The 21,803-nt window shown below is 39.9% G+C and overlaps 3 protein-coding genes and 1 pseudogene across 6 annotated transcripts; 2 read left to right on the top strand and 2 right to left on the bottom strand.

Moving 5' to 3' along the window:
* The first annotated feature begins 130 nt into the window (after positions 1-130).
* LOC141829578 (uncharacterized) lies at positions 131-4,258 on the top strand. 3 transcript variants are annotated; one of them, XM_074717087.1, is made up of 6 exons: positions 131-429; positions 559-686; positions 956-1,923; positions 2,360-2,632; positions 2,836-2,927; positions 3,071-4,258. In XM_074717087.1, the coding sequence occupies exons 3-6, from the start codon at positions 982-984 to the stop codon at positions 3,978-3,980; spliced, it is 2,217 nt and encodes a 738-aa protein (XP_074573188.1). In that variant the 5' UTR covers positions 131-429; positions 559-686; positions 956-981; the 3' UTR covers positions 3,981-4,258. The 3 variants fall into 3 exon arrangements, with proteins under 3 accessions (XP_074573188.1, XP_074573187.1, XP_074573186.1); XM_074717086.1 differs by having other exon boundaries at positions 979-1,923; XM_074717085.1 differs by having other exon boundaries at positions 982-1,923.
* Positions 4,259-4,546: 288 nt separating this feature from the next.
* Positions 4,547-11,247, bottom strand: LOC141829710 (putative methyltransferase PMT19). 2 transcript variants are annotated; one of them, XM_074717238.1, is made up of 6 exons: positions 10,521-11,247; positions 9,573-9,783; positions 8,026-8,323; positions 6,344-6,733; positions 5,877-5,954; positions 4,547-5,033 (listed from the first exon to the last, which is right to left on the bottom strand). In XM_074717238.1, the coding sequence occupies exons 1-6, from the start codon at positions 11,214-11,216 to the stop codon at positions 4,832-4,834; spliced, it is 1,875 nt and encodes a 624-aa protein (XP_074573339.1). In that variant the 5' UTR covers positions 11,217-11,247; the 3' UTR covers positions 4,547-4,831. The 2 variants fall into 2 exon arrangements, with proteins under 2 accessions (XP_074573339.1, XP_074573338.1); XM_074717237.1 differs by having other exon boundaries at positions 9,528-9,783.
* Positions 11,248-15,809: 4,562 nt separating this feature from the next.
* Positions 15,810-18,371, top strand: LOC141830202 (wall-associated receptor kinase 2-like; annotated as a pseudogene).
* Positions 18,372-18,699: 328 nt separating this feature from the next.
* On the bottom strand, positions 18,700-21,604 carry LOC141828959 (fructose-bisphosphate aldolase 1, cytoplasmic-like). The gene is made up of 2 exons (XM_074716353.1): positions 21,414-21,604; positions 18,700-19,912 (listed from the first exon to the last, which is right to left on the bottom strand). The coding sequence occupies exons 1-2, from the start codon at positions 21,439-21,441 to the stop codon at positions 18,864-18,866; spliced, it is 1,077 nt and encodes a 358-aa protein (XP_074572454.1). The 5' UTR covers positions 21,442-21,604; the 3' UTR covers positions 18,700-18,863.
* Positions 21,605-21,803: the final 199 nt, after the last annotated feature.

The following is a 21,803-nucleotide window of genomic DNA, read 5'->3' on the forward strand; positions in this document are numbered from 1 at the left end:
ATTTATTTTTTAAAAATTATTTTTATATTAATAATAAGAATAATTGAGTTTCAGATAATCTTCTATTCGCGTCAGTCTTCAGATTTATTATTACGCAGCTCTCTGCACATGAACAGAGAGAGAAGGGAGATGCCCATTTCGGAAGAGGTCGCTGCTTCGCCGCTGTTCCCGCTTGCTCGTTCGGGGATGTGATCGATCATTGTGATTTGGATTCTTCGGGGTTCGGCAGGGGAGGGGGCAGTCTGCTGCTTCCGCTCGAAAAGGATCCTTCTTCCTTTCGGCGTGTCGCGGTGTGTGTCTGGATGTAGGACCTCCGCTTCCATCACTGTGCGTCGTGGGATCCGTGCGCTCTTGAGATCTCGGCTCTTCTCTTCTCCAGCCGAAAACCTAGAGAGTAATCGGAAAGAAAGGAGGCGCCGTCGAACAAAGGTCGGTTTTTTTTTTTTTTGGCTCCCCTTTTTCGGATCAGTGAAGTGAAAGAAAAGTAGGTTTCCACCCACCCCCCTTTTTTTTCGTCTTCAATGTCTATTGACTTGTGAGGATTTGTTGTTGCTGCAGGAGACTTTCTACTCGCCCGCATCCGGAACTCGATCTCACTCGCGATCGACCGCCGGCAAGGGGGTTTGCTCGGTGAGCTTTCTCGTCGATGAAATTTAGTGGATCCGAACGGCAGTGACCTGGAAAAGGTGATCCTGCTGAACCTCAAATCTACACTTCTTTTTTAGTTTTCTGTGGGAGCATCTGTTAGTTAAAGAAGTCAAGATTGAGCAAAACGATTTCCTTCGTTTAACATCATGAAACAAAAAAAAACTAAAATTTTTCTGTATGTAAATGGAATCTGCATGTTCCCTAATTCCGATAAGATTGACCTGGAAGCTAGGAGCGATTTCTATTGATATTAAGATGCCAAATTATTGTGTATTAAAGTTTCTGTCACAAAAAAATTTCTTGGTAGAGTAATGTGCTTTGGAACTACAGCAGATGGCTTCGTTAGTCCCCGGAGTCCTTATCAAACTCTTGCAGCATATGAATACTGATGTGAAGATTGCCGGAGAGCATCGTTCCACCCTCCTGCAGGTTGTTAGTATTGTCCCTGCACTTGCTGGAAGTGATCTCTTCACCAGCCAAGGCTTTTATCTCAAGGTCTCTGATTCTTCTCATGCGACATTTGTTTCCCTGCCTGATGAGAATAATGATCTTATCTCAAGTGACAAGATCCAGCTTGGCCAATTCATCTACGTTGACCGCCTTGAGGCTGGCTCTCCGTGTCCCATTCTTAAGGGTGTGAAGCCACTTCCTGGTCGCCATCCTTGCATCGGGAATCCTGAGGATCTTGTTGCTACCAGTTCTCTTGGTTTTCTTAATACAGAGAAACTGAAGCCATCGAACGACTCAAAAAGTAATAACAACACGCCTTCAGACAATGAAAAGGCCAAATTGGGGATCTCTAAGTTGACTATCAAAACACAGGAGGTGGAAAAGAAAAGGAATTCTCTTAGTAGATCAAGCACCTCGCTTCCAAAACTAGCTTCTGCTGGCAAAATGGACAAGGACTCCCCAAGTGTGGGATCAAGATCAATGAACTCAAGGTCAATACCTTCATCTCCGACTAGTGTCTATTCCTTGCCTGCATCTTTTGAAAAGTTCTCTAGTGAGATTAAGAAGCATGCAAAAGCTAAAGGAGTAGAGAAGCCAGCATCATCACGGGTGAGTCTGTTTGAGAAAGCAGCTACTATGCTGAAAGCAACATCTGGCAGGAAGTCTACTTCTGGCAATTTCTTGGGAAATTTGGTGCCAACCATTGAATTGGGACCCAAGGCTTTGAGAAAGAGCTGGGAAGGGAATCTGGACACAAAGGGAAGAGATCATTCTATCTCAAAAAGTGCCAAACCTACTACAAAATCCGAATCTAGAAGCACTTCTGTGAGTTCAATATCTAACTTCATCTAAATTGGTCATCTATATGTTACTGCTCTTTGCCTTCTAAATAATTAATCTAATATCAGGATTTATTGCTTTTGTTACCAATATTCCTGTGCATATGTTATTGGTAGGAAATTTGGTGTTGATTTATCATAAGATCTCAATTTCTGTAAACAGGTAATCTTGATTAGGCAATGAAATAGTAAGAGCAAGTCTTTCAAATGCAATTTAGACAAGATATAAGAATGCACAAATATTGTGTGAAAATATCAATAGCAATAGGTGCACTGCTTCAACAGTCGACCTGAAACATTAATAAGAGAAGATATGTCAAAGGAATGTTGCTTCCATACCAGCAAATTCATAATGGAATAGATAGACTAAAGAATTATACTTCTTTTTGGTATCTTAGCTTATTATAGGTTCTGGTTTCCAGGCTCCTTCACAGAAATCATCAAAGAATGAAAAACCATTGCCTAAGGAGGATGTTAAGATTCATACTCCTTCGACAAAAGTCATTGCAAATGTTCCCGCTGAGGATCCTGATAAAACTGCTAAACAGAGGCCTTCTGTTTTGAAGAGGTCTTCGGAGACAAGTACCAGTCTAAGTCTTGGTAACTTGGTGAAGGTTGTTCCTACCAACAGAACATGGACAGATGGTAGTGTTTCATGGCAATCGCTTCCATCATCTCTAGCGAAACAAGGGAAGGTATAGTAACATCATTGCTATTTATTTATTTATTTTCATCATCTACCTTCTACAAATGATCCGGATAGTTGTTATCTACTGTGTTTCACTTTCTCAAAAACTTTTGCTTACAATACCTGCGGTTCAATATATTGTTGGTCGATTTCTTACTGATTGTTTAAAACAGTAGTGACTCAACCAATGGATTATTGAAATTGTTTTAGGAGCTTCTGAAGCACAGGGATGCGGCACAACGGGTTGCTGTCGATGCTATCCAAGAAGCTTCTGCCGCCGAGAGCTTGATTCGTTGCTTGAGGTAACTACTCGGGAAAGTTAATGCCCATTTAATCATTCAATTACTCAATATTGCTTTTTATTAATGGATTCTTCGATTTGATTGTTGTTATTGTTGTATATATAAAATTTGAAGTTCACGTGTAACTTGATTCCACCATGCAGCATGTACGCAGAGATGAGTGCTAATGCAAAGGAGGACAACCCGCAGCCGGCGGTGGAGCAGTTCCTCGCCTTCAACTCCTCCCTCTCCCGTGCCACCTCCGTCGCCGACTCCATTTCCAAGTGCATCTCCCATTCCGCTGCAGGAACCTCCTCGGACGCATTGCCGGTGGCCTCCGGCCCAATCCCGGAAGAAGCACTGAAAGTTGCCGCCAACAACCGCCGCCGCGCCTCCTGCTGGGTCAGCGCTGCCCTCGCCACCGACCTGTCCCCCCTCTCGCTGTACACCCACAAGCACCCCTCGACGGCCTCACTGGCTACGGCGGTCGTGCTCGAGGGTCCGTCGAGGACCGCCGCCTCAACGACGACGACGACGTCCAAGGCCGGACCGGCACCTCAGTTAAAATCAAGGTCGTCGCCGGCGTTGGCGTCTGCTGGCAAGGGGAAGGCACGGGGGCCTGCGCTGTCATCGCCGCCGCCGCCGCCGCTGGAGTGGGAGCGCGGCGGAGGCCTGGAGGAAGGGACGGAGCTGGCGCGGGCGCTGAGGGAGGAAGCGCAGTCGTGGTTCCTGGCGTTCGCGGAACGGTTCCTCGACGCCGACGCGGTCGCGCCAGGGCCATCTGCCGGCGAGCAGGTGGCCTCGATGCTGTCCCAACTCAAGAAGGTGAACGACTGGCTGGAGGCGATCGACCGTCGGCAGAGGGAAGCTTGTGTGGCCGAGACTGAAGGGGACGCAGCGGACGACGAAGTACCCCGAGGCGGCACCAGCGGCGTGCCGCCCGAGACGATCGAACGGCTGAGGAAGAAGATCTACGAGTACCTCCTCACCCACGTCGAGTCCGCCGCCATCGCGCTCGGCGGCGGAGTCCCAGCCGCCGCGTCGCCGGTCGTAGGGCGGCCGAGCCGGAAGTGACGCAGGATCCCGGTCCGCAGGGATCACGAAACAGGTTGAAACCGTTGTTTCCCAATTACGAGGTCACGTGTCAGTATCGTATTGCACGACAATGCTATTGTGTGGTTGAAGTTCCAACAGGCCATCCATTCTTTCCTCTGCTCTGATTGGAAGGGTAATTGACTAACTATATGGGATGAACTCTTCTTTATTTTCATTCTTTTTTCATATTTTGTTGAACTAATTATACTTTTTTTGGGTGGATTTGATGATGAAAAATTCGGATTAAGTTTTGTTTACATGGCAAATACTATTGTGCAGTTCGCATCTTGAATGCAATTCCCATTTAGATGTGTCATAGTTATTAGATCGATTGAGTGATCAGTCTAATTTTTTTTTAAGACAAACAAATGAAAAATTACAATTGCGCATTTAATTTGAAAATATTTATGTGCCGTTTACTTGGGAGGCAGATTTAAAAATTGAGAAATCTTTCTCTTCCTTTGATTGAGCAATCTTGCTTTGTCATAACCAATTCAATTATGCCATGGGACAATACACTCGACTCTCAAACATAAATGGCTTGGTTAATCAAATTAATGTACTGACTGCTGCTTTGATTTGAAGTTACATAAAGTTCATACAACATACATACATATCATGAATCCCTCAAACAATAACTAATGAGTTATGTGTTCGTTTTTTTTTTTACTTAAAAAATAAGTGTTTCGACACTACGTTACCTCTAACCAATTCCATATAATGGCATGGCATTGTGATTGAGGAAGAAGAGCCACTCTCCCATCTAGACGAGGCACCGTCCCCTGCTGAAGTGGTGTTCTTAGATCATCTTCTTGACCTCACATTTGTGTCTACTGTACTGAGTTGTCAACTATGAGAAGTTTCTCTGGATGGAAAGGTCCATTTTCGCTGTGAACGATGCGGCTTTGCCATCTTAGACTATCTGTTAATTGCTTTACTTTGACAATAACATCAATGTGATCACGAACTATAGCAGCACCTCCAGGGCGAAGGATGCGATCCATTTCGAGTACGATGCCAGTAAATTCACATCTGGAAACAAGAATTTATAGTTATATTGAAGAATCTCCACTTTGCAAAAGTTAAACAAAGCACCTAAAAAGCTTCATGTGTAGGATCATTGATCAAAAGAAAGTCCACACAATAGTGGCAATACATAGGATAATGTTACAATTTCACTTCCATAGTTTCTATAATGGTATCTCAAAGTTCAACTCCAGTTTCCAGCTACATATCATTTAAGATTTGGATTTTATTGTCTCTTGTTTCAGACTATCACAACAACTAACACAGTTTAGTTGAGGGTATATGTTCTTTTAGGGAGGTACAATCATCATTGAAACTTTTATAAGTTCAAACATCTTTGGTTTCATCATTATTATTGTTGTCATAATCGACTAATTGTCAAGCTGTGTTTATCCCAATTACTTGGAGTCAACTACCTCCTAACCCAACCATTTAATTTCACATGTTTCAAAATTTCAATTCACTCATATGACCACAGCAGGACTTATTTCAGGTAATAGTTAATAATTCCAACTAATAGGAGGATCTTAGTGGAACTATCAATTGACTGATTGTTAATTCAGTTAATCATTATGACATAAAAGATCAATCTTTATAAGTTCATTTCCTGCGTTCCAATATTGTTAGTTTTCAGGTACTTCAAACCCACTTTTGTGGACTCCATCAAATAAGACAAGCCATATAAATGCTTTGTCCAGTAGAATGCACACATTCATGTTCATAGTTATACATAAAAGATGATTACAAATACAATACATTTGGGAAACTATTAATTTAAGTTGATCAAAGGGATTAATTATAAGGATTCAATCAAACAGAGTAGTCAATATAATGAAGAAGAAAGCTTACTTGTCCATGTACATACTGAACACTCCATTAGCATGGATCAGATCGTATGTGCGAGGATAAGTGGAGAAAGCTTCACACCTGAAAACAGGATATTCATGTGTTTCATACTGTTTGAAAGTTAGATAGTACTTATAGGAGTTCCTCTTATTTCTTTACCCATTTATGGATGCATACAAGTAGGCACTAAGACTCAACTAATAGTTAGAATGAAGGGGTAGTCAGTTTAAACTATTGTACACTAAATAGTAATGTGGGTCATGAGGCTGCCATCAATGTGTATGCAGACTTATCCTCATCGTAATGAAGAAAGCTCCCATTCTTTTATGACTGAACTACTGCTAAGCACTTTAAAAATCCTGATTCAAACTCTCTTAATGACTGTTTCTAGTAATGTCGCTATTTAAGTACTCATAGTTTCATTCACGAAACCATAAAATAACTTGGTTAAAATTTTAGGAGTATCATACCAGTCCATGTATGTTCCTATAAGTCCACGTTCATATAGGATGCCAAGTGTGTTGTTCTTATTATCAATAGGAACAACATTCATAACCCAAACAGGATATTTGGACACAGCAGCAGCAAAGCCTCCAAGGCCAGCATTCATGTCCATGATATTCCTGTATTTACCCCTGGGCAGATTACTGAGATATGCCTCATAATGCAAGACCCTTTCACTCCATAGTTTGTTTTCGTGATTGAAGTTCTCAATGGTGATCCTTTCAATGCTCCTAGCAAGTATCCTTGGTGGTGTAGCATTTAACCTCTTAGGCCAATTGACAAGATTTCCACCAGCTGTATGCTCTAGTACCTCCAGCTTGGGTAAAGGAGAAATGCATGTCTCCATCTTCTCATACCTGCCATGTAATAGACCATTATTGCAAAATACAGCTCAACTAGTAATTCTTGATAGTAAAGATACAAATGGTACCATAAGCACAAGAGAGGCAAACATCTGATCTAAATATGTGGGAGGTTAAGATGCTAGAAAATTTCAAAATGATTATTAGCTTCATTCAGACTGATGGGTTGTATGCTTCACATGGAAAGATGTTATCTGAAAGATTTGTAAGATGTTATCTGAAAGATTTGTACTTTTGATATGCAACTTAAAGTGTACGATTAACTGGAACTATTCCATTTTTATTATAATTAGCCTATGAGAAAAAAAGAAGCCATCCAACAAATGCACTTCCTAAGAACCAACTCCAAATAAAGGCTCACAAACATTATTCGAGGCACAAAGCACCAAATTGCTGTCTTCATTTTGCCTGTTTACAGTGAATGGTGGTTTTGATCCTGAGTGTGGGGCGCGTGCCTAACATTGGAAATCTAGCTAATACAGCGAGAGAGTTCCAAATGGCAACATAAATCTCAAAATTGAATTCTGAAAAAAGAGTATGTTGATTTAAAACCTAGCGGTATCTAGAACATAATATTTGACCTCTCATAAAGTTTATCAGCCTCCAAAAAGCTTGAGATGTTAGGAAAAAGATAGATTTATATATTTATAGTCTTATTAATCACCACAAATATGGGTATACTTAATTTGATTAGCCTAAACCAACAGAAATTGATAGCAGGATTTAAACACAAAGTCAACATCTTAAGTTCCTTTCCAACAATTCAAGTTGTTGAGAAAAGGGACCAATCTATATATTTATGTCAGGAGAAGGAGATGTAGGATCCAAAATTTTAGCATGAACTTTATGCAACCCAGACTCAGATATTGTCTACCTCAACTTTACAACTATTGCCCTAGATCACAGAAGCAAAGATTCTAGCCTGCAGTGTATTGTTTTCTTGGTACACTTCTTATTTTTATACTTTGCCTCACTCACATTGCCTATGGATCAAGAATATTGAAATCCAACTTTATCAGCAAGTCTTGAACTGTTTCATCATATGAACTTCCAACAGACACATCTAACAAGCAAAACCTATGACAAAGGAATTCTTCAAACATCACACTAACGGGCAAGGATGGAACAAACATATCAAAAAAAGTCAGTCTTACTGATATTGAAGTTGCATATATGGCAGGTAATAAAAGAATTAAGATCAAACAGTTACTGAAATCTCTGAGAGATGATAACAAGTGGATTAACTTCAAGTTAAGGCACAATATTAAATCAAGAAAAAAGCTCACCAAGCAGAATCAGGGTCAGTTCTTAAACAGAAAGGTGGAGAATTAAGAGTCTTTGATTTTTTCATACAATGCAAATGGTTTGTAGGCTTTTGCCACACAGCCATGGTGCTTTTTTCTGAAACCTTCTTCCAACAAAGCCGTTTAGCTAAATCTTCTATAGCTTTCTGCTCTTCTGCTACTTCTTGACGTTTCCGTCCCCAACCTTTATACATGTTCTTCCAGTTTATTGGTGGCCCAGACAAAACCCAGTAGCCACCAGGTCTAAGAACCCTATCTATCTCCAGCAAGTACAGACCATCTGGCAATCAAAAAAACTAAAAATTAGAAAAGTTCCATCAACTGTCTCTTAGAGGTTTCCATGATGGCCTCAATTATGTTTTCTTTCAAGAATAATGCACAAGGACTACACATTAGATAACTAGAATTACAAAGTTAGATAGGCAAATCCAAGAAGTCAGCAAGAGCATAAAACATAATGCGGACAGCTATGGTTTGCCATTAGATGGTTAGAAATTAAAATTAGGACATTTTGACATTTTACAGTTCATAGTAATCTTTTATTAAATTAGGTAAAATAAGTCCATTAATAAACTTATAGAATCAATCCAATTGTCCAAATTCTTCTCTAAAAGCAACACATAAATGCTCAAAATGACTAATATTACATTTCAATTAACATGAGTATTTTTATCCACTTGATATATATCTGATACTTAAAAAGTACATATAATTTTCTTTATCTAAGTTCCACATCAGCCTCAAGCTAGTGCATGATAGGTGGTTCACAAAATTGCTCTAAATTGAGTTAAATGCATTAGCAAATCGAGCTTGTTGGTAGTCAGTCATTTTGGGTTTCATAGCACTTGAAGTATGAGTAGTGTGCCTTATTAGATGATCTCATGATAAAAGAGAGAGAGAGAGATTGAGGATAGGAGAATCAGAAACTTTATAAAGAGCAGTCTCTCAAAGCATAGATTGAAGCCTTTCATATAAATGTTTACAATAAACTCAGTGTAATGAGACTCAAAACAAAATAAACTAAGTTCAATTAATAAAGTAAATCACCAAATCCCCACATTGTCTTATTTTATTTAAATCACATCTACTTTATTCTGGTCACATAGTCTATTCATAAACCCACGTGTGGATAATTTCTATCTACTCTATAGTCTACAGTTACTATCAAATCTCTTTGAGGAGCCATTTCTTATTTCTTTGATGCCCTTCTATCCACTCTATCATCAGCTATTTTTTTCAGAATAATATGAAGTAGAAAACAACTTTAATCCTTCACTGAATATTCTCAATGCTCTTTTTTTCATAGAACCACTAAAATCAATCAATATATTATGCATACCAATCTAGTAATTGGGGATCAACCCTCTTTTTGACATGGGAAAAAACTTACTTTCATGCAAACAAGTAAATAGAATAAATTTGAAGGGAAGAAAGGGTAACTTTGTAATAGAGAGTTGAAGCATAGAAACAATGTATTTGTTGACCTCTCCGAATGAACTCATAACATGGATGGCAGAAATGGCACTTACCATAGCCAGTCCATGTAATAAGACATCTTGCACAGTGAGCCATATCAAAGGATCTTGATGGAAATGGGAGCCGATGAATACTTAAAACACCAAGCATTGCTGGAATCCCACGTTCAAGGGCAAATTGAACTTGAGCTTCATGTACATCTCTTGGTGCAACTGACACGGTCAAGATATCATAGTCCAAAAGATGTCCACCAAAGCTTGCAACCTGCAAAGACAAATAAACCATGAATAAATAAGGATATTCTTACTTTCTTACAACACACCTAGTGCAGCAATTAAGAAGAAATGGAGATATAAGAAAAAGAATCAGTGAAAATGTCTAACAATGACATGGCACAATTTGAAAATTAACAACCTGGAAATTTTAAATGTTAGTTATGCTTCAAGCATTTTAGATAAATATGACAAGTATCAGAAAGTAGGAAATGAATATTATGCAAGGAGGAATTATATACACATAATATAACTTGATGAAATTATATTATTGTGTATGGACTTTTTTTAATGGATTTTCTCCTTCCCCATTTGGAGACACACATTATTTCTTTCTTTTACTTTGTACGCTATTTGACTAGAATATTATCTATTGCCTAGTTCATGCTGCATCATGACTTAACTGATTTATGTGGATAACATAAACTATACAAGTTTCTGTTGACCTCTTTTGTGCAACTAGATGAGACTAAAGAGATGCAAGGCTCACATTGTTCCCATTCTAATCCATAGTACACATACAATCCACAGGAATCTTTCCTAGTCAACTCAAAACTCCTATGTGAATTTTACGAATCTCTGTGATGAGAGGTTTGAACTATGGCATTCAATGAAATACAAAAAAACTTGACCTATTTTAAATCGAACACACAGTTTGATATCACATTCTCCAAATTAGTAATTCATAGAACAATATTCATATCCAATTGAAGAAGAACAAGAACTCACCCCACAGCCAATATCCAGAACGGTCCTAATCTCCCCACTCCTCAACGGAACCTGCTTGGCCATCTCTGCAACATACCACTTGACCCCATTGATAAAGGAAGTGCCACCCCCAGGAAAGACCAGCCAGTCCCCCTCCACCCTGACCCAGTTCTGGTCCTTCTTGGCCACGCTCAGCTTGGGGAAGGGCACGTTGGCGAACCAGGCGCGGTCACGACTAGCTGGCCAGGGGAGGGGAGCGCGGTAGCCAGGCGGGAGCGGTACGCGGCAGCGAGGCGGGCTGTCGCGGTGGTCAGGGCAGTGGCGCTCGCGGTGCTGGAGGTCGTGGGTGGGGAATAGTCGCTCGCGCTGGGGGTCGTGGCAAGGACAGTAGTGGGTGAAGTTGGCGGGGCAGAAGGGGAGCGGCGGCAGCGAGGGCCGGTCGACTGGGAAGGCGGCGGCGGCGGAGTGGAGGGGGAGGAAGCCAAGTTGTCCGTCGGAGGAGGCGGAGGAGGGGGACGGGAGGAGTAGCGGGTGGCAGTCCCCCGTGGTGGGGGAGAGTTGGGGAACGATGGAGGGGCGGTGGTTGGAGTAGATGCCGAGGAGGTAGGAGGCGACGCAGAGGGCGGCGCCGGCGAAGGCGAGAGCGAGCGTCCGGCGATTAGGGCTCGGGAGGAGCAGAGACGAGAGGGCGAGCAAAGCAGCCGCCGTCCGCGACATCTTCGCTGCCCCCCTCCGATCAATTTCGATTTTAATAGTCGGACATTTCGGAGGAAGGAAGGAGAGAGAGAACAAGACAAGGACGACAGCGTGGAAATTAACGAATTACTCTGAAGCAAAATATATATATACGAAAATGTTATGCTGCAGGCCGGTTTGGTACGCGCTCGTGCGCAACAGCGAGATCATCGTCCATCACGCGTGATCGTGAAGATTGGACCGTTCAAAAATGGGAATGCACAGTGCCGCGAGCGCCCGACCCGTCGCTGTTCCCGCCGCTACTGCTTCGCCGTCCGGCCATTGGACCGAGCCCGATCAACGCACCACTCGCCGGCACGCCGACTGGCGCCGGATTGTGGCCGAATTCGGCCGGAAACCGCCGCATTCAACAAGCGGCCACTGTGGGCCAAATTGCGGTCGGTTTCTGGCCAAATCGCGGCCGGAGACCGGCCGAGGAAGGACCGTCGACGGTCCTTCCTCGGCCGGTCTTCGATCGCGATTTGGCCCACAATGGCCCGAGCGCTGGTTCGACGGTTTCTGGCCGGATTCCGGCTACAATCTGGCCGGAATCCGGCGCCAGTCGGCGCGCCAGTGATTGGCGCGTCGATCGAGCTCGATCCGGCGGCCGATAGTGGTCGGACGGCAAAGCGACTGCAGTGGCAGTGGCTGGGGGTCGGGAGTGTCGCGCACGGGTCGCGTAAATCTCCATCGCGCAACATATCATTTCTATATATATATATATACATACTGTGCGACGATTTTCTACGCGTCCGTGAATAACATGGGATTTACCGTCCATCACGCGATCGTGAGTCAAATCTTACGGTCCAAATATGGGAATACACAATATTCCGCCCCGCCCCCTCGCTACTGCCCCCGCCCTCGCCGCGCCATCTGACCACCGCCGACCTAAGCGCGATAGACGCGTCGCTCGTTGACGCTTCGGTCGACATCGTATTCCGCCTGTAACTGAAATACAGCGTGTGCCACTATTGATCACGTTCTGGCCAAATTGCACCGGATTCCGATCACAATCCGGCCGGAATCCGACGTCGGTCGAAGCGTCGGCGAGCGACGCGTCGATCGCGCCTGGGCCGGTGGCCGACGGTGGCCGGACGACGCGACGAGGGCGGCGACAATGGCAGTGAGTCAATTGTGTCACTCACAGGGTTGCGCAGCACGGGTTGCATAATATATCACTTCTATATATATATATATATATATATATATATATATTATTCTGTTCAAGTCAAGCTATGTTAAAATACTTGTTGATTGGTTGCTAATATGCAATTGAATATTCAATGACTTGTACAACTGTTAATGATTCATATCTAAATAGATTTTATTTTTTATAATGATTTAGAATGAGTCGAATATTAAATCTAATGATATCGATTAGTTTATTCTAATGCTCACATGGATGCTTTGATTAGTTTGGCATGATCAAAATTGAGTTAAGAAAATATATTGCCATTAAAAAGTAAAATATTAATTTAAGGAGATTCAATTTTAGAAATACAAATTGTTTCAAAGGTAATAACAAATTAATCAATTTTATATGTTTCAAGATCCTGATCTTTTTCCTGAAAGTGTAGGTTGGAGCTGAAGTATCTCTGAAGAGTGTGAATGATGCAGATAAAATTGTGGGAGTTGGAGTTGTTCATACCCTTGATTCAAATGATAAGGTTGGGGGATTTGAGATAGGTCCTAATTGGGCAGGAATACACCTTGGAACTGCAATGGATAACACTGAGCAATTAATCAGACCTTATGGGAGCCTCAAGACTATTGGAGATGCTAAGGGATCATTGATTGCTTGGCCTTGTTCTTTGGTGAATTCTTTCATCTCTCAGTTTGATTTGTTCAATCTTTGCATTTAACTTTACTTATTTAACATTTATCTGATCAAATATTTTGGCGTATGCAGCTTTCTGTTCATCAAAAGCTTTGAGTTTGAGGGAGGAGGATTCACCTTGATTCTATATATGTCTCATATATAGGAACTTTCAATAAATTGGAATTCCATCCTTTGTCATGAGTTCTTAAGATATTTGATCGCCAAACTATAAACTTTTAATTTGTTATCTGTTGAATTTGGTTGTAGAAATAAAAAATCCTGGATGTGAATTGTAATCTGTCAACAAATCTTCTAAGTTTGTGCTTCTCTTAAATGTACATTTGACATTTCATTTGAGTTCTCTGGATTACGTTTGTGATGTATAATGGATTACTCATTCAAAAGTGTAATAAATTTAACTCATCGTCAGGTGTTTATTGAAACAATTTATGACTAGCATATCGTGTGATTTTAAAATGAAAAAAAATTAGTTACTCATAGAATGTACTGGATAAGAAGTGCAAAATAACAATCTAGTATACTTCACGAGTAATTAAAATTTTTTTATTTTAAAATTTGTTATCTTTAATATTAAAAATCTTAAAGGGGTAATCTTAAATAGCTTAACCAAAAAAAAAAAAGAAGACAATGTTACTATTCTGGAGGCTCGTAACCCTCCCGAGCGAAATCTTTTGTCGTGGATGAGTTGTGTATTATAAGACACGCAGGATATCAATCCTTTATATATATACTCGGCACACCTCCGTGAACAACTAAATTTTTTTTTATTTTAACTTTTTTGTTGCTTAATACTATATCCCTAAATTCTAAAAGGGAAATTTTAAATGATTTAATAGTATATAAAAAAAATATTGTACTATAAGATGTGCATGATATCAAATCCGTGTCTGATTTGTTCTGCAAAAGGTAGATTTCGTCACTCTAGTGGCCCCACACTGTCGATCCCACGATCATTTAGGAGAAGGTAAATTAAGAAATTACAGTTGGCCACGACGGAGGAGGGTATTATCTCGGCTTCACCGAAATTCGAATCCTTGTCCTCTTCTATAAATCTACTTCGTCGTAACTAATTCAGCTATGTCCAAGGGCGTAAAAATCCGATCTGATCCATTCAGAACGTTGGTTGTCAATCCTGCGACAAGGATGTCCGTTTACTTTAATAATTATAAACTAATTGTCTTGTCTCTGTATTTCAGTTTTTATCGTTGAACGATGATATTTATTTTTTTTTGTAAATTATATATTCGTAAGAGTTTTTATTCTCTATCGGTCTCAATTCTAAATTTTGGATGTATAATTAAATCAGTTAGAGGCGTATTTGATTTAGGATTATCATTGATAATCTTGATTATCAACAATAATTTTATTTGATTTAGATCATGATTAATTCTTAAATAATATAGTATCACCGTTATATCAATAAATAAGTTATAAATTTGGAACGTGATTATCATGACATCCTAAAGTTTTCTACAGAGGTTAATGAATTTTTTTTCAAGATTATTTTTTGATTTTAAAACTGAATTAATTGAGATGTACAATGAAAAATTAAGTTAATTAATTTAATAAAATTTAATTTAAATATTTATAAAATTAAAAGGGATAATTTAAAGAATTATTTTCTTAATATATATATATATATATTTATTTATTTTAAATTTTAAAAATTATAAATAAATTATAGTTATTTATATATTATCATTATTAATATTATTAATTTAAATTAATTTAATTTATTCTAAAAATAAATTAAATGCAATATAATAAATATTAACTAGTTATGCTTTATTCTCTCTAAATAAATAAATTAAATTAAATAATATTAAATTATATTTTATATTTTATAATCTTAGTTATATAATTATCTGATAATCACATAATCAAGATTATGCATGATAACTTAACTTAATGCACCGTTAATATTTTATAAATATTGGTTAATTAAATACTAACGCGTTGAGAAAATATTTTAATTAATTAATTTTACTTCTCATTCAATGTGAATTATATTTTGCTTGGTCCCACGGAAGTTTCCCACCGACCACCAGGGTAAATCGGGAAGCGCATACGGCGGCCAATCCAGATGCCCAGCATCCTTTGATTGCGTTCTCCATTTGGAAGAAAATTCTTGTAAATACGCCGTAGCTGGGGATCGAACCGTGGATCCCTGTGTCACAACCCGGATTTTACCGTTGCACCGTTGCCCCGGGGACATATTATATATATTATTAAACTATATATAAAAGTAATCATTTAAGCTAATTAATAATTAAATTAATATTTGCTATTAAAGGCTTTCAACAAAATATATACATATAAATTTATTTAATTCCTTTATAAACTTTAATTGTGTTATGTCTTTTTTTTTTCCTTCTAATTTAAGTATATGACCATCGAATATTAAAGCTGTTTGACGCCATTGAAGACTTTTTCTTTTTTTGATATCATCTAGAAGTCAACCGTCTGCATCTTCCTTCGTTCTGCAGTAAGAGACTGAGCTCGCTCAGAAACAAGCCTCAGAATCCAGAAAAATCTGAACAAGTCCGTTCGTTGACTAGAAACTCTTGGAATCACACGGTAGAGAAGTTCCGTGTTGCCCAAGTTTTTGTTTATCAAAATGGCCGACAAAGATTTCCGTATTTATAGAGGCACCAGCGAGAAGCTATGCTCTAATCATCAAGCTCGTTAGCTACTGGAGAAATACAAGAAGAGAGAGAGAGAGAGAGAGAGAGAGAGAGAGAGAGATCGATGATGATGATGATGAACAAGTGTGAGATTTGCATGCTGTTGCTTCTGCTTTTAGTAGTTAATTATGCAACTGAAGCAGAGTCGTCGGCCTGCACCAGGCGTTGCGGCGCCGTCGACATCCCCTTCCCCTTCGGCATCGAGGCCGGCTGCTTCGTCGCCGGCTTCGACGTCGTCTGCAACATGGCCGACTCCAAACTCTACTACCGCGGCATGCATCCAAATCGTCGGCATCGACCTCAACACGTCCCAAGCCACAATACTTCAGCCAATCACAACCGCCTGCCCCGAGTTCTTCGCTGGAAGACGCTACACCTCGTCGGGGATGAACCTCACCGGCTCGCCGTTCTTCTTCTCCAGCGCCAGAAACATCTTCACCGCCATCGGATGCGACGCCGTCGTTTTATTCCGTACGCAGTCGAACAACGGAAGTTTCTCTGATGTTAATAGAACCCGCGGCTGCGTCTCTCTCTGCAACAACGCCAACAACGCCACCGGTACCTTCGATAACAACGCTTGCTCCGGCGACAACGGCTGCTGTCAGACGGCCATCCCGCCAAGAGTGCAACAGTTCACTTCCTTCATGTCCAACTCCTCCGGTTCGCCGTGTATCTACTCTTTCCTTGTGGATCAGTTATGGTTCTCCTTGAATGGGTCGACTGGGCAGGACTTTTATGAGCGGAACGAAGGACTTGCTCCGGTCGTCGTCGATTGGACCTGCGGTGACCCCGCGTGTCAACCACCACGACGACGAAGTTCAAGTGAGTTCTCTACCTTCAACTATTTTTTTCTGCTCAATAGAAAAAAAAAAAAAATACAACAATAGTGAAAAGAAGAAGAAGAGCGAAAATATCCTAATTTTTCATTTTCCCCTCCATAATCTTTACAAACATTATTAACTATATTTTGTTGTGCAATGAAATTCATAATACTATATATCCATTTTAAATCTAAGTTTGATCTTCTCTATCTTTAATATGAAATTTTAATTGTAATTCTAATAATTCTTTCCTCAAACCAAATAAAAAGCCACTATATATACTTCAATCGATCGAGATCAATCATTTTTATTGAATTTGGACACACCATCTACCTTATTAGAAGCTCTCCTACCATTATTCTTATAGACAGGGTGTCTCCCATCCCTTTCATTTTTCACTAGATTATAATGATATTTTTCACTTTGAACATAAACCCTAGTGGATTTATTTTTGGACTTTAATCAAAATATTTCATATTAATGAAGATATCTTCCATCTTATAATCCATGATCTTATTTGTCCTGCATTTTGTTAATAAATATTACACAAATTGAGGACAAATTATCATTATTTAAACTCTTCCTTGCATGATTTTGCAGAAAACATCCTTATGATTATTAGTGCAAGTGCTGGAGGCAGCTTCCTTATTCTTCTGGCTATTATTGCTATTATTACACTGAGAAGGTGGTTGAAGGAAAGAAATTTGGTGAAGAAAAAGAAGCAAAATTATCGTAAAAATCTACAGTTGCTGAGAAACGCGCAATCTTTTTCATCAGATGATATTGTTATCGAAAGGATGAAAATCTATGCGCTAGATGAATTGGAAAAGGCTACCAATTATTTTGATAAAACTCTAATTATCGGCGGCGGAGGTCATGGAAATGTGTATAAAGGAATTTTATCTGATCAACGCGTAGTTGCTATCAAAAGGCCAAAGATAACCAACGAAAGCGAGCTCGGGCAATTCATCAATGAGGTTTTCATTCTTTCTCAAACCAGCCACAGAAACGTGGTCAAGTTCTTCGGGTGTTGCTTGGAAACAGAAGTCCCTCTGCTCGTGTTTGAGTTTATATCAGGTGGAACACTCTCTGATCATCTTATTGATCGTGAACAACACTCGCCTTTATCATTTGAAGATCGTTTAAGGATCGCCTACGAGATTGCAAGAGCACTATCTTACACACGCTCCGAAGCTTCCATATCAATTTTTCATAGAGATGTTAAATCGTGCAACATTCTACTTGATGAAAGGAATATCGCAAAACTAGCTGATTTTGGTGCTTCAAGAGTTGTCACATGTGAAACGAATTCGGTAACTACTGTTGTTCAAGGAACCCCTGGATACTTGGATCCTGAGTATTATCATACAGGAAGATTAACCGAAAAGAGTGATGTTTATAGTTTCGGAGTTATTCTCGCAGAGCTTTTGACAGGGAAGACAGCAATTCTTTACCAAAAAACAAATGAGATGAGACCCCTAATTATGGACTTCTTGGGTTCATTGAAAGAAAAGACACTTCATGAGATCCTTGATCCCATAGTTCTAAATGAAGCCGAAGAACACACTGTTGAAAGAATGGCGAGGCTCGTAGAGAGGTGCCTCAAATTAAGTGGGAATGAACGACCAATGATGAAGGAGGTGGAGGAAGAACTAGGAGCCATGAGGGCAAAGAAATCCAATGTTGATAGTGATGCTCCTAGTAGTTCAGAACAGAAGAGTTGCCATGCAAACATCAAGAGCAATAACCTACAAATTGAAGTACATTTGGTTTAAGAGTTATCAAGTTACCGTGCAATATTTATTTTTGATATTTCTTGTCTTGTTGTCGAGTGTATGAAAGAAGTTAAAAGTACTATTGTGTAACATTTATGATTAGAGAAATAGAATTTTAAGGAATTTCTACATGTATGAGAGTTTGATTGGGTTTTGTTCTACATTAATAGTTGTTTAGTGACCATCTTCGAAAGGATTTTAAATTTAAAAATATAAAGTATCAACTAGAAACTTTCAATGATCAGATTATTTTCAGATGATACATAATCCCAGTCCGTAACAAAAGAAGTTAACAAGATTAGTCTTAAACATCCAAGCCAACAAAAACTGAAAACATGATGATTAAGGCAAATCAGTGATATAAGGAAACATATGAAACAGAATGTAATTTCGATGGCAAAAGTCTCAGCTTATTCAGGAACATCTCATAATGCAGCAATGAAAAACATGTCTAGGCCTTAACACCCTCAACATAAAGATTACTTTGGGAATGAGCAAGAGCACAATCAATACTTGTAGTCCTTGACATGAAGGCTCTCTGAGACACCTTCACCTCCAGCCGCGTCGCCCTTGTAGACACCTAGTGTTGCCTCTGAGTTCGCCTTGCACCGGGTGAGGAAGGCGGCCCTTGCCTTCTCCACATTCTCAGCCTTCCCTTGCCATGCCTTGAGTGTGCTTTGCTGCAGGGCACGGCCGAATGAGAAGGAAAGTGACCACGGCTTCTTCCCCTTCAGCTTGTTCATGGCATTCAAGTTCAAAGTAGCTTCCTCTTCACTCTGTCCTCCTGAAAGGAAAACAATAGCAGGAACGGCAGCAGGAACGGTCCTCTGGAGAGTTCGGACAGTGTACTCAGCAACCACCTCAGGAGTCACTTTTGCTGACTCCGACCCAGGTGTAACCATGTTTGGCTTCAACAGGGTTCCTTCCAGGAGCACATGGTGGTCATTTAGTGCCTTGTAGCATGCAGCAAGCACCCGCTCTGTAACATCAGCACACTTTTTGATATCATGTGGACCGTCGACAAGGATCTCTGGCTCCACAATTGGCACAAGGCCGTTCTCCTGGCAGATGATAGCATAGCGTGCCAGACCACTAGCATTTGCATCGATTGACAATTGAGATGGCTCATTGGGACCAATCTTGAGAACAGCACGCCACTTGGCAAAGCGAGCACCAGCCTCATAGTACTTCTTGCAGCGCTTGCCGAGGTCATCATGTCCTTGGGTGGTGGTTTCTCCATTGGTGCCAGCAAGTTCAACGGTGCCCGAGTCTACCTTGATACCAGGAAGGACTCCACCCTCCTTGAGGACATCAACAAAGGGCTTGCCATCAGCAGTTTTCTGGTAGAGAGTCTCCTCAAAGAGGATAACGCCACTGAGGTATTGGAGGCCACCAGGTGTGCAAAAGAGAAGCTCACGGAGCGCACGGCGGTTTTCCTCAACGTTCTCCACATTGATACTGGCAAGGCGCTTACCTATAGTACCAGTCGACTCATCAGCAGCAAGGATACCCTTCCCAGGGGTGCCAATGTAAGCAGCATTGGCAATAAGCTCATCTGCAAACCAAAGACATACTGTGTTAGCAGGGCAAAAAAACCTATATAGTTAGAAATTTAGCAATAATCTTACTCAGCAAGAGAAAAAAACCTAATTCAAACAGGCAAAAGTTCATCCTTACTAAATCAAATAGATTTTTTTTATTATATTCTTAATAAGATAATGATAAACGAGAGATGGTCAAGTTCTTCTGATAAATGAAATGCAGTAAAACAAACTATAACAAAGCTTCTACAAAATTGATTTGGTGAACTCACATAGAAGAAGTTGACCTTTTTACATGCAAGGAATGCAAAAGGGACACCAGGGAACATTTGTAAATTGAATCGTAACCAACATCTACAAGTAGAGTTTGCATGATACTGAAAAGTTTGAGAAACTTTTTGATATGTATAATGTATTACCACAAAAGTCCACTAACCATGTTTAACAGTTAAGTAATAGTAAATCAATCTTCACAAGATTCAAGCAGATCAATATAAAGGAAACTTAAAAACAGTTGCAACACATACAAGAAAATACAATACAAATATGTTTGATTGGTGCACCATAATCTTGGATCTAATATACAATTTGTTTAGCTAGTTAATAACTACCAACTTATGTACTTAAAAGAGTTATGGACTGGAAATTTAGAATGAGAAATCTATGACTGAGTCTTAAACGAGTGCAAAACTGATAAAGGTTTGAAATCTACTGACTGCATAATAGATGAGAAGGATAAAACAAAAAGGCTATATAACTGTAACAGTTTGTTTGGAACCAATTTCTGAGTGCAAAAAATTCTTCCTATGAGGTAGAATTTCTTTAGAATCAGAATTCTAATTTTAAGGTTTGGAAATGAGAATTGAAATTCCATTCATGTGTTAGGAATCATAGATTATGGATATGTATGTGACTATTTGTTATAATGCTATAGAGTTTTTTTTTTTGAATCTCTTGAATTCCTTAGAATTCTCAAAAAAGTCAGATTGATTTATATCAACTACTAAGGTCATAAGTAAGAACGCTGCTCATACTTATGAAAGGGTAATAATAGAGGGAGAAAAAGAAGGAAAGACCATTATTGTCAGACCGTCGGAGAACTTAAGCTCTTTCGCCCTAGCCTCAACCTCTAGTTCTGAATCCACCAAATTACAATAGATCTAGCAGTAAAAAAAAAAAACCAGCTATAGCTAAAACCAGCCGATAATAGTAGAAAGTTCAGATCGGCGAAGATCCACATGAAAAAAACCCAAAAAAATCTCTCCTTTAGAATCCAAAATCAGATCTTTTAGAAGCATACAACTATAATCCAGAGACAGTCAGTCTAAAATTATCATAGATTTAAACTCTATTTAGCAAACAAACGCCGCAGTCTAAGCAAAGATTCACAAATCCACAAATTCCGCACCGAAAAATCATACATCAGATGACCAACAAAGAAGAAGAACAATAGTTCAATTACTTCCAACTCCAAACCGAACACAAAGGCAGAATCAACAAGTAGAAAAAGGGTACCGTGATATCGGCCGACGTAGGCAGACATCTTGAATCGAGAAAGTAGGAGGGAAGCGAGATAGGAGCGATCAATCCAAGGACGCGATGGACAGGGAAGGGAAGAGGAATTCGTGGGTTTTAAATAGGAGCAGATCTCGACTGCGACGGCTCATCGCCAGGGCCAGCGGCGGAAGTAGTTCTAGGGCAAAACATGTGGCTGCCACCCACCATTCCTTGAACAAGTACCCACATTCATACCACGGTCCGTAAGTGGTCCTGAAGTGGAGACCACATTGGTACCGTCATTTCTATATAAATGGAAATTTTTGTGGATTAAATTTTAAATTAATTAAAAATTGAGATACCATTTCTTTCAATTTCTTCGGCTATTTCTTCTATAATATTATTTTT

The sequence above is a fragment of the Curcuma longa genome, chromosome 5 (assembly GCF_044706935.1).
Source record: "Curcuma longa cultivar G26 ecotype Majalengka, Jawa Barat chromosome 5, ITB_CL_G26_1.1, whole genome shotgun sequence".
Taxonomy (NCBI): domain Eukaryota; kingdom Viridiplantae; phylum Streptophyta; class Magnoliopsida; order Zingiberales; family Zingiberaceae; genus Curcuma; species Curcuma longa.